Source organism: Acomys minous (genome assembly GCF_964271855.1).
Source record: "Acomys minous genome assembly, chromosome: 5".
Lineage (NCBI taxonomy): Eukaryota > Metazoa > Chordata > Mammalia > Rodentia > Muridae > Acomys > Acomys minous.
Window position 1 is genome coordinate 106,009,492 of NC_140494.1, and position 12,681 is coordinate 106,022,172.

The following is a 12,681-nucleotide window of genomic DNA, read 5'->3' on the forward strand; positions in this document are numbered from 1 at the left end:
ACGTATTTGTCTCTGCCTCCAGAGTGCTAAGATTAAAGGCCTGAGCCAAGATGCCAGGCCATAAACAGTTTTGCTTACATATTCACTCTGTGTGTGTGTGTGTGTGTGTGTGTGTGTGTGTGTGTGTGTGTGTATGTGTGTATGTGTTTATATGTGTGTATGTGTATGTGTGTGTGTTTATGTGTGTGTGTGTGTGTATGTGTAAGTTCTGACTACTCAGTTTTGGATAACTTGTGGGCCTCATCCATGTAGTAGAGAAGACTGACCCCCCACACCCCTTCTTGGCAGCTATTAATTGCAGGTAGCTCTTCGTTTAGATGTGGGGCTTTGTGACATTTCCTCTATTCATGTTGGAATGTCAACTGGTATTGTCTTGCACAGGTCTTGTTCAAGCAACTCTAATATATAGTTATTTTTAAAGTTTGGGGGGTTTTGTTTTTGTTTTTTTAGGTCTTCCTAAACAGAGTTTCTCTGTGTAGCTCTGGCTGTCCTGGACTCACCTTGTAGGCCAGGCTGGCCTCAAATTCACAGAGATTTGCCTGCCTCTGCCTCCTGAGTGCTGGGATTACAGGCATGCGCCACCGCACCCAGCTTAATAAATAGTTCTTAAGGAGCTAAAGAGAAAGAGAATAGATTTCTCTAAGGGAGGTAGAATGTTTTAAAATTTGAAAGAATTACACACACACACACACACACACACACACACACACACACACACGCACGCATGCACACGTGCAAATAAAGGTAAAGACAAAGTCACAGGGGAGTACAGAGAAGACTGGGGACCGTCTTAGTTAGGGTCTCATTGCTGTGAAGAGGCACCATAACCACAGCAACTCTTACAAAGGGAAACATCTAGTGGCTGGCTTACAGACTCAGAGGCTGAGTCCGTTATCTTCATGGCAAGAGGTATGGCAGTGCACAGGTAGACACCGTGCTGGAGCAGGAGCTGAGAGTTCTACATCTGGAGCCATAGGCAGCAGGCGTTACTGTGGCTTGAGCTTCTACGACTTCAAAGCCCTCCCCCTAGTGATGCACTTCCTTTAAAAAAGCTACACCCATTCCTCAAGGCCACATCTCCTAATAGCATCACTCCCTACAAGCCTATGGGGGGCCATTTTTATTCAAACTACCATAGGGGTCTAAGAAATTCCACAAAGAGGTGTTTATTTCTATTGACAAATGGCACTGTTTTGTTCCTCCAGCTGTAATGAGTTGTCAGGCTCAGAGCTAAGCTCCTTGTGGACTTGTAAGTTATCTTCAGCACCCCGGGTGGGATGGATAGGAAATGGAGGATCTGGTAGGTGGTCCATTGAATCATCAGTGTGAAAAGGCACAAATAGCCATATGCTCTGGAAAGGACCGACACAGTGGTTTTACTTAAGTTTACTTTTGTGAGCCCTTCTCGAGGTTCTACTGTGTATTTAAAACACTGTGCAGAGACAAGAACAGATAAAAGTCTATCCTCTCCATTAAGTAATCAGCAGAGGGCTTGTACACATCATACAGCTAAAAACAGTATAAGGCGGGCTGGGGATTTGAGTGTAGGAGAATAAACAAAAGGCTATGCCAACCCAGAGGAAGCCATTGACATGATGTTTTCTCCTGGAAATCACTTAAAGCGTCATACAAGAAGCAGCATTTGACTGTGCCTTGAAAATGAATGAATTTTAAAGTTGGAAAAGACAGGAACAGGCCCAGGCAGGAAGTAGAATAAAGAAAGACATGTAAACACAGGATGAAAGCCCTTTCCTTTTTTGAGCAAGGAGATAACAGGATCTGCTTTTGTGTGGCAGTCACTGGGCTCTGAATGGATAGCTTAGAGGGAAGTTCAGTGACACAGGTAGGAAGCATAGGAAGTCTTGGTCAGAGGTGAGAAAGGTAAGGTGGCTGGCAGGAGTAGGGGCTGGGATGATGGCTTAGCAATTCAGAACACTTGTTGCTTGATCATAAGGACCAGAGTTCAAATCCCTGCACCTATGTCAGACAGCTCCCCAAAAGCCTGTAACTCCAGCTCCAAGGGATTCAATTTCCTCTGCTGGCCTTCATGGATTGTGCATATACCCATGCCCTCCTAACATAATTTTCTTTATAAACGACAGATGGAGCTGGGCGGTGGTGGCGCACACCTTTAATCCCAGCACTTGGGAGGCAGAGGCAGGCGGATCGCTGTGAGTTCGAGGCCAGCCTAGTCTACAAAGCGAGTCCAGGATAGTCAAGGCTACACAGAGAAACCCTGTCTCAAAAAACCAAAAAACCAACCAAACAAAAAAATAGCGACAGATGAAAACAAACAGGAGAGATAGATTCAAGACACACAAGGAAAAGGTTATTATCCAACTCAAAGGGGAAGTGGAGAGAGTCGCTAAAGATGATGCCAGTGTCTTTAGTGACAGGTGGTTCCGCCATTAGTGAGTCCTGTGGGAGCATCACCGGAAGAACAGGTTTGATTTTAGAAAGTAGTCTCTTTCCAAGCAGTTACTGGGAATCCAGAAGAGGAACTTAAGATTCACAATGGGAACTTTGCCAAACTGATGGGACTAGAAGCTGTGGGACCTGATGTGTTAGCCCCAAGGAGATACAGAGACTGAAAGGCAGTCAGAACCCCAGGTCCTTGGTGGCAGGCTCCTCTGGCTAGTTAGAAAGAGAACTGCAGAGGGCCAAGGGAGACACAGCTGCTGACAGGCGGGTGCTTGCCTTGCAGGGGATGTGTTATGCTGGGGCAAGGCATAGTTCAGCCTGCCATAAAGACTGTCCAGAAGTCCCCATGCGATGTGCCAGGGCCTTTATGTTTGGGCTTGCGTTTGTTTGTTTGTTTGTTTGTTTGTTTAGACCATGTCTTACTATGTGGCTGTGGTTGTCACTGTGGCTGCCATGGAAGTCTCTCTGTTGTCCAACTCTGTCTGCTTCCGCCTGCCTTTAACCCAGCACCTTGTGTGGCAGCAGGCTTACCATTCTTGCTTACTATCTTCGCAGTGTTCCCATGGCTCCTCTTGTGTCTTTCTACTCCTTAGACTAGTGAGAAGAGGAGAAAATAATGGAGGTGGGGCTGATAAAACAGAGTTGAAGTTAAAATGTAACTATTCTTTGTTCAGTTACTAGTACATTGCATTTTCTTCACTTTGAATGCATCACTTTAGTAATAACAATGCTACATTGCCTAAATTTTAAGCAGTCATAAATGTATTTGTAAAAAGTCATAAAAATTTGGAGTCCTGTTGAGGAGGCATCATGTGTTTCAAGTACTAAGCCAACCTGTGGACTCTAAGATATGGCATCTACCTGAAAACCAGAAGGAAAAAAGTAATGGTTAAAACAGGAGAAGGAATTTAATCAATATAACTATCTTGGGAAGACAAGTGTCCTTAGCTCCGTCTCGGAGCTACTGCTGTGGGTTACCGGTCTGTGTAGAGAAAGGACAGGAACCGGTGCCTGACACAGGCTGCCCAGCTGACTAGTCTTGCTCCAGCTGTGCTCTGTTGACCATCATCTCAGGACTGGCCTAGTCAGGATACGAAGTCACTGGTGCTTCGTGGGGTAGAATTGACTCCTGTTGTCAGGTGTGTATCCATCCAACCTGTGATTCTATAGAAATGAGTGGCTTAAAGTCTACAGGATAGATGCAAAATGAAGGCAGATGAGAGGCTTTCCCCTGCCTTTAGTTGCCCGCTGGACACCTGCAGGCCTTTCATCCGGGTGGTACCTCGCACCTGTAGTGCCAGTACTCAAGAAGCGAAGGCAGGGAGTGTCATGAGTTCAAAGCCAGCCTGTGAGGCTGGGAGTGTAGAGTCCACACAGCTAAAAGTTTCCCAGCATGGTTCTCCCCCTCCCTTCACCTTCTCTCTGTCCCTCCCTTTCATTTTCCAGGCCCACACATGCAAGACAGGTGTTACACCTGACCTAGTGCCCAGTTCCCTCAAGCTCAGGCGGCTGGCTGCTCATTTGCTATTTCAGGCCCATGCTCCACTAGCCAGAGACCAGTGTCGGCTGGGTTGCTGACATGAGTGTTCTCCACTTGCCTTTCTAGACTTCGGCTTCAGCAACCTCTTCACTCCCGGGCAGCTGCTGAAGACGTGGTGTGGCAGCCCTCCCTATGCCGCACCAGAGCTCTTTGAAGGGAAGGAGTATGACGGGCCCAAAGTAGACATCTGGGTAAGTACCTCCCCTCTTACCATCCTGTCCCTGCGCCACATGACAGCTGCCCTGCTAGGGGCACATAGTGCCATGTGCAAGTGGCGCGCACTTCTACCTCTACTTGCGCGCGCGTGCGCGCGCGCGCACACACACACACACACACACACACACACACACACACACACACACACACACACACACACACACACCCCTGCCCATGTGCAGTCTCCACTGGCAGCCTCTCTCATGAGCCTTGGATTTCAACTACTCCCTTTGCGTCTGCAGAAGAACCTGTGAGAGCCTGAGTGGGCGGTGCCTGTGCCAAGAACAGGACTTATTCTTCTTTCCTAGAGGCTGGGCTCTGAGAAATATTCGGAATCTCACCCGAAATTCATATCTGGACACAAAGAGGAGCATTAAGTGCTCTGAAGACAGTGACCTTGACAGTCACTCGTATTATGTCCTGAAGAAAGAAGGAAAAGTTGGTTCCATCATCGTCATACACTAATGGCCTCTTTTCTGTCCTCTGATGTAATTAACTGTCCGTACTCTCTGTTTGGGATGCAGAGTCTCGGAGTTGTCCTCTACGTGCTTGTGTGTGGTGCCCTGCCATTTGATGGGAGCACACTGCAGAACCTGCGGGCCCGGGTGCTCAGTGGAAAGTTCCGCATCCCATTTTTTATGTCCACAGGTAAGGGACCTGCCAGCACAAAGCTATGGCGGGGTTCATGGAGAGTCAGGCGTGTTAAGTAACTTCAGAAGTGTAGTGGTGCTGGGTAAATGCTGCCCCAGTTCCTCCGAGAGGCAAGCTTCCTTAGGAGCAAAACAAGCCACCAGCTTTGGCCCAGGGATCGGGGCTTGAACTGGGTGGACCCTGCTCAGCACTAGTTTGTCTGAGCGTTCGTTTCCTCACTGAGTTGGCTGAGAGTTTTGTGTGGCCCCTGACTATTCATATTAGATTAATGGATGTGTACTGAGTCACTGGTGCCATTATGTAGCCTCTGTGGGATCAACTTTTCTATTTCACCTGTCCTCCCGACTCCCTTTCCCTGCAGTGCAGGAGCACCTGTGTTGGCTCAGATGCCGGGGATGAGCAGGCTTTGTATCTTTGCTGATACGATCGCCTTTCCTAGTTCTGTAGTCTACTTTCAGATTCTAATTGTTTAAGAACATTTTAAAGTTAAGTGGGCAGTAAGATAATACTGTTTGAGAAATCTTACCAGAACCAGATGTGAGTTTCAGACAGCTCAGAACCTGTGTGGGTTCGGCTTCAGTTTAGGGCATAGGGATGGATGGGTTTGTTTGTTTGGTTGGTTTGGGTTTTTTGTTTTTGTTTTTTTGGTCTTTTTGTTTTGTTTTGTTTTGTTTTGTCATCATTTCTGTGCATAGAAGAGGTCACGTCTTAGCCACTGTAGAGGGTGGTGCCTTCTGTCCACCTGCTTTCCTCTTAGGGAGAGCATGCACACCTTTAAAACAAGTAGGTAGAATGTGGGCTGCGCTCAACTGAGTCATGTCAGAACTATGGCCGGGAGGTCCTGTATCCGGTAGCGATAATGCTACAGGAAAACGAAGTAGAAACCTTTAAGATGGTGGGTTGGGAGATCATTCAAAGAGGTACAGTTGGGAAATGTGACATTTCAGGGACAACTGGAAAGGAAGGGTGCAGGAGGATCACAGCTCGAAGGGCCGAGGGAGGGAGCAGCTGGGCGTGGGTCCAAGAGGAGGAGGAGTTCAGAGTGAAGAGCGAAGTCAGAGAGTTGAGAAGGAGCTTCCGTTAGGGCGCTCTCAGCAGATGTAGACTTGGGGCTTTTGCTCTGGAAGGAGAACTAGAAACTCCCAAACGAAGATATGCTCTGGCCTATGGGGTTCTTCTGAATTTATTATGAAAAAAATTTAAACACAAATTGAAAAGATTTTGCAGTGACTTTTAAGGACACTGCCAACTGAAAAGGAGATTGTAGTGCTGTGTAATGCAATGTGGTGTATAGAGCACAGTGCAGTGTAGTGTTGGCAGTGCTGTGTCTTCTAGCACAGTGCAGTGTAGGGCAGCGCTGTCTAGTGGAATGCGATGTAGTGCTGCTGAGTGGAATGCAGTGCTGTGTAGTGGAATATAATCCAGTACTGTCTAGTGGAGTGCAGTGGAGTGCTATCTAGTGGAGTGCAGTGCAGTGCTGTCTAGTGGAACGCAGTGCAGTGCTGTCTAGTGGAGTGCAGTACAGTGCTGTCTAGTGGAGTGCAGTGAAGTGCTGTCTACTGGAATGCAGTGCTGTTTAATGGAATGCTATGCGGTGCTGTCTAGTGGAATGCAGTGCTGTGTGGTATAGCACAGTGTTGTGCAGTGCAGGCTCAGCGAAGGTGCTTGTAGAGAAGGAGCTTGGTTAGTAGGAGACGTAGAGTACACATGAGTTGTTGATATGAGGATAACTGAGAGAAAATAGTTAACATTTTGGAGAGATGTTTTTAGAAATGTCAAGCTTCCGGTGCCTGTTAGCCATCTAAGTTAAGGTTCTGGCCAGCAGTTGAAGAGAATGAGCTCTGGCCTACAGTGCCTGTCTGAGCATCATCACCATTTAACCTAATGCTACTGGATGGCGTCACTCGGTGCAAGCAGGCCATGCACGGATGCTTAGAGATGAGGAAGGCAGAGAGGGTCAGGAGAATGGCTAGGGAGGAAGGCCAGAGTCTACTCCTCTGGACAAGTGAAGATCTTCCTGGATGCTGAGGAAGAAGACAGAACTGGATGCTGGGTATAAAAGAGTGGAGCTCACTGCTGAGGCTTGGGTGGCGCAGCAGGGAGCAAATCCGCACACACAGCAGGAGAGGAGTGGAAGGAACAAGTAAGGAAAGGCAAAGCCTTGACTCTGCCTAGCTTGACTACAGTGAAGAAGGCAGAGAAGTGTGCACTGTGTGGCTCTAGCCCTGGTCATCAGACCTCTTGCCAGTAGCTGCATTTCCTGTTGTCATGGTGACTACACTTTACCATTCCATACTAGGGAAGAAAATTAGAACAGTTTTAAGTTCACAGCAGAACTGAACTGAAGGGACAGAGATATCCATGTGCCCTCTGCCTCACCTTCCACAGCTTCCCTATTGCCAGTGCACACTTACACATACAGACACACATGCACACACACACATGCACACACACACACACTTGTTTCAATTATTACTACACACACACACACACACACACACACACACACACACACGCCCTGTCACTCAGAGCCTGTAGTTTACATCGGGGTTCATGTAGGAGTTGTGAATTTGCTGGGCTTTGACAAGTGTGTAAAGATATTTATCCACCATAGTCATGTCAGACAGCGTAGCTCCACTTCTGGGATGGTCCTGTGGGCTTCTCCTGTTCTTCCCTCCTCCCTCTCCCCTCTGGCAATCGTCAGTCCCTTTCATTGCCTCTGTACATTTTTACTTTTCCAGAATGTGATATGGTTGGAAACACCATGTGTGGCTTTTTGCATTGACCTTTCCCTTAGGAACATGGACAGGCATATAGGTCTGCTGTGTCCTGCTAGCTCATGTCCTTGCACTGCTGCACAGTACTGCCTTGTCTGGATGCACACAGTCTAGTCCTTGGTCCACTGATAAGTGTCATGGTTGCTTTTCAGTTTTTGACAGTTATAATAAGGTTGCTGTGATGCCCTTGTGCAGATTTTTGTTCCATTCACTTGTGTAAGCACCAAGGAGAGTGGCTGTGAGGTCATATGGTAAGCGCTTGTTTACATCTGTAACACACTGCCAAACTGCCTTCCGGAGCTGTGTTGTGTTGTGAATGACAGTGCTTATAGCTGCACGCCTTGCCAGCTTTTGCCTGTTTAGCTTGTTGGGCGTGGTCCCTCACAGGTGTGTGGTGGTGTCTTTAATTTGTAACTCTGGGATCTGTGATTCTGAGCATTTTTTCATTTGTTTATTTGCTAACTGTACATCTTTGTTGAGGTGTCTCATCAGGTTTTCATTTTTTAAATCCCCAACGAAGTCTGGCTGTGTTTTCTAAGCTGCCTTTGAACTCTTGGGCTCAAGCAATCCTTCTACCTTAGTCTCCCAAGGACCTGGAATTGCCCCCCTTTTTTTTTTTTTTTTTTTTGGTTAGGGTTTTCCAGTGTCTTCTAAAGCCTATTTTTCTTACTGCTTCTGAGACACATGTCCTCTGTGCCCTGAGTGTACTGTTTTAGTCATCTCTGCCAGATCCACCTCCTCTGTTAATCCCTTACATCTCCTCTTGTTCACACAATCTTTCTGAGCCATCTTAGGTACTGCCATGGCTTCACTGATCACTGTTAGGAACAGTCCCCAATTAACTGTCTCCGAATTTTCTCCTGAGGTCTAGGGCTACATATCCAACCATTTGCTATCTAGCATCTTTAAAAAACAAAACAAAACAAAACAAAACAAAACAAAACAAAACAAAAACCTTTGTTCTTCTGTAGTGCTGAGAATTGGACCCAGGACCTTGAGTATGGTAGGCAGGCATTCTACCACTGAACCAAAGGCTATTTATGACTCTCGTGTCTTCCTTTTATATCTTGAAATCACATCATTGAAACATTTTCCAAGATGAATTTCATTCCCTATCCACAAATGTCTCCATTTGGTGTCCCTTGTCCTAGCAAATGCTGTCCCCTTCTGAGGCTTGGCAGAAAGAGGTCTGCATTGTTTCTTCTCTTAGCACTACCAGAGCCAGCTGGGCCTGGAACTCTGTAGCCAGCCCTCCATTCCTGTAGCCACCCCTACAGAGCATGCTGTTACCTTTCTTCTCTTGCCTAAATTGGACACTAGTCAAAATGGGTGGAGCCTTGGGGGGTGTTGTTCAAGACAGAATTTCTCTATGTCGCCTTGGCAGTCCTGGGCTTGCTTTGTATACCAGGCTGGCCTTGAACTCATAGAGACCCACCTGCCTCTGCCTTCTGAGTGCTAAGATTAAAGGCATGTGCCACTAAGCCCTGCAAATGTGTGGAATGTTATTTTGATCCTGGTCCAGTCTCCATGTTGCTGCATGAGAAACTTTTGCAGATATGAATAACAAACTACACCATGCACACATGCCTCATATGTGCACAGACACAAACACACAAATCTGATCATATTTATCATTTTTTAGTTTAAAATGTTTTAGTTGTTTACTATTGCCTTAAAGTTTACTACTACCTTTTCTCTCCTTTTTTTTTTTTTTTTTTTTTTTTTTTTTGGTGGGGTGGGGGTTTCGAGACAGGGTCTCTGTGTGTAGCCTTGGCTGTCCTAGACTCACTTTGTAGACCAGGCTAGCCTCGAACTCACAGTGATCCACCTGCCTCTGCCTCCCAAGTGCTGGAATTAAAGGTGTGCGCCACCACGCCTGACTAAGTTTGCTACTCCTAATATGTCTAAAGCACTGAATTTCAAGTATTTTTCACTACAACCATTATATATATATATATATAAACACACTCACACACACACATACCCTGTAACCTAGAATACACATACTCATGTAAAAAAAAAATCAAAATGTACTGTTTTGAGACCGTCTCACTCTATAGCCCAGGTTGATCTTAGGCTCAAGATCCATCTGCTCCAGTCTCCTGAGTGCCAGAGTTACAGGCATGTCAGCAGCCACCCACAGCTTCCCTGCTCTGGTACTGGTGGTCAAACCTAGGGCTTCATGAAGGCAGTGTTACCAGCCTCCCTCTAGCATTTTCTAAAGGGCAAAGCTTATTCTTACTATTGGCATCACACCCCAATATATTTTATTCTGTTCTTTAGATGCTGATTGCAGCTTTGTTTTTTTGATCTCACAACCAGTGCTTGGGAAGCAGTGGCAGGAGAACGCTGAGAGCTGGCCTTGCTTTTGTTAGGTCCCCAACGCCCAGCTACAGCTCTTCTGAATTACTTCTGGTTCCCTCCGCCCCAAATACTTTCTTTCCAAACTCCATTCCACTCTCTCTTGTAACGCAGACTCTAACAAGAAGTTAGGTAAGTTACAGATGGTGACGGCAGGGGTGGGAGCCACCAGTAAGGCGTTATATCACAAGCCCAGAGCAGGACTTCCATCCTCAGAACCCACTTAAAAGGATTGGGTGTGGCGGCACATACTTGTCACTCAGCAGCTGAGAGGTACAGGCCAGAGCATCCCTTGGACTTTTTTCAAATCTTTCTGAACTTTGACTTACTACTGTGACATTTATAAAAATATATTGTAACTAATTCTTTAATTATATACCTCCCGCACCAGACATGGCATCTTTCCTACAATTCTTTATAATCTACCAGAGTGTCTGGCACAGAGCAGCACTTAGTTCATACTGAGTCTATCAGAGTCGACCCCTCCTGGGCTCCAAGGGCTTTTGTTTGTTCTTAAAATCAGGCTGGGTGTGGTGCTGCACACCTTCAGCCCCAGCCCTCCGAGGCAGGTGGATCTATATCAGCGCCAGGGCTGCATAGTGGGTCAGACCTGAAAAAGAAAAGGAAAAATCAGAAACGTGCACAATTGTGACTCCTCCTGCAGCACTCGCCACCCAGCCACCCCCTTTCCACCTCCTGCGCTGCCATCTTGTTTTGTTCTGACCTCAAGCCTGGGCTTTAGTCATGAGAAGCTCCTTTCCCAGACTCAGCAAACACACTGTTCCTCAGGTGGGTCCTCTGAGGTTTCTCTTGACACCATGGCCACCACCAATGGCTTTTCAAAATTCTGTTTGTCACACTTACCACAATTCCACATGCTGTTTGCTGTCTTCCCACCTCCCGCTTCATCCCCAGCTGATGGGGATAAGGTTAGGTTTTCTCGCAGGCCTTGGGGTAGCGTCTGGGTTTTAGTAGGCGTATGTAAAGATGTGTTAAAGGAGGTTTGCTAAAATACAGGCTACAAAGCCCTTCCAATGGGGATACTCACACTCAAACACTCAAAGCAATCACATTGCGCATGCCCAGTCTCGGCTCTTGGCGGGGTGGAAGCAGGAGGGCCCAGGAACTAAAGTCACCTGTAGCTGCTTAGTGAGTTTGAAGCTACCCTGGGCCGCACGATAGCCTGGTACCCCCTGCTCCACTCCCGAACACAGAGAGCTTCATTTCTCCAAGGCTTTGGAGTTTACTAAGTATTTTCCTTTATTTCATCTGCTTTAGCAATACGCCCACACCCTGGAATCGTTACCTTATATTATTGTGGTTAGAGAAGAGCTGCCTTGTTAAAGCTGCACAGCTCAGCACAGCTCAGCCTCCCCTCAGATGCTGCATTGTTCTGCTCAGTCTCAATGTCACACACACACACAAAAGGGTGGATCAATAAACTACTTCCTGTGCTTTTCCAGTATCCAGAGTATTTCCTGTGAGGAGTTTTGATCCCCTACATCTTCCACCGCAGCAGCCTCTCACACCATAGCAGAGGCTCTTGCTCAATCAGACCTCCCCAAAGCTGGTTGCTGGGAATGGCTCCTGGCAAATAGGTATTGAAACCACACTCTTAATAAGTTATCATAAAAGCTGGAAGACTCTAAGGATGACAGCTGATTGTCTTAAGTATTGTCACTCTATAATCTCAGGGAGGAAGTTCCCTGCATAGAGCAAAAGACAACAGCTCTGTAAGATTAAGTACAGAAAATGAGAAGTGAGTTGACACTTGCCCTCTTACTGTAGGATCATTCTCGTCCTCGGCAATACACATAAGCCCCGAGCCCATCAGAGGCTGCTGCTGTCCACATGGTGAGGCACAGAAGCAAATGCACTCATAGGATGTTATCTTCAAGTATCATGGAGTTCCCCATTCAAGGGAAGCATGGCCCTGGGTCTTCTTTCTGTCTCTGGGCATAGTCATGACTCACCAGACCTGGACCTGGCTCAGGACTGTCAAGTCGGCTGTCACTTTGTTTCTGTCACTGTTCCATAGAGGGCAGTGTGGTTGAGGAATGTCCTTAGGAGCAGCCTGTTCTCTGGCTGTCACCAAGGGGAGCTGAGCTTACTGATATCCGCAGAAAGATGTAGAATGTCAGCCAGGCTGGGATGGATTTCTGCATTAGAGACTTGAGAAGACCCTCCCCACTGTCCTTCTCCGGCCGAGTTGCATTCTGGTGTCTCCGCTGTATGGGAGACCAGGCTCTGCGGATGGACACTGTTGGTTCAAGACTGGAGCTTCTTGGCTGCAGTAACTGTGGGGTGAACTTGGCCTCACACAGTGGGGCAAACCTTATTAGATACCAATATCCTTCCATGGGTGTCCTGAAACCACTCAGCTGAGGTCACAGCCTGTTAAGTGGCATTTGTTCTGGGCTGGAGTGATTTTATACCACTAGTTCATTATGGACTCTCCTCCCCAAGCCCTGGGACAGCACAGTGCATTTTACACAGCTGCATCTTCCGCCAGCGCCTGGCAGGGCACTGTGTTTCCAGTGAGGGTTTTGAATGAAATGTGGAAGGAATCACAGTGCTGGGCACATGAAAGGCGCACGCCACACCTTTAATCTCTGCACTCAGGAGAGTGGCAGGCATATCTCTAAGTTCCAGGACATGGAGGGAGGCTACGTAATGAAAACACTGTCTCAGCGTGCTCCTCACCCCCCTCCCCCG

General features: G+C 47.2%; 1 protein-coding gene across 8 annotated transcripts in view; it reads left to right on the forward strand.

Annotated features, from left to right (window-relative positions):
- SIK3 (SIK family kinase 3) overlaps positions 1-12,681 on the forward strand; it is a 213,391-nt gene that overhangs the window by 160,151 nt on the left and 40,559 nt on the right. For all 8 annotated transcript variants that reach the window (XM_084782642.1, XM_084782637.1, XM_084782636.1 and 5 more), the window contains exons 5-6: positions 4,028-4,152; positions 4,702-4,825. In XM_084782642.1, coding sequence (XP_084638768.1) covers positions 4,028-4,152; positions 4,702-4,825 — 249 coding nt within the window. The remainder of the gene's footprint in view (positions 1-4,027; positions 4,153-4,701; positions 4,826-12,681) is intronic.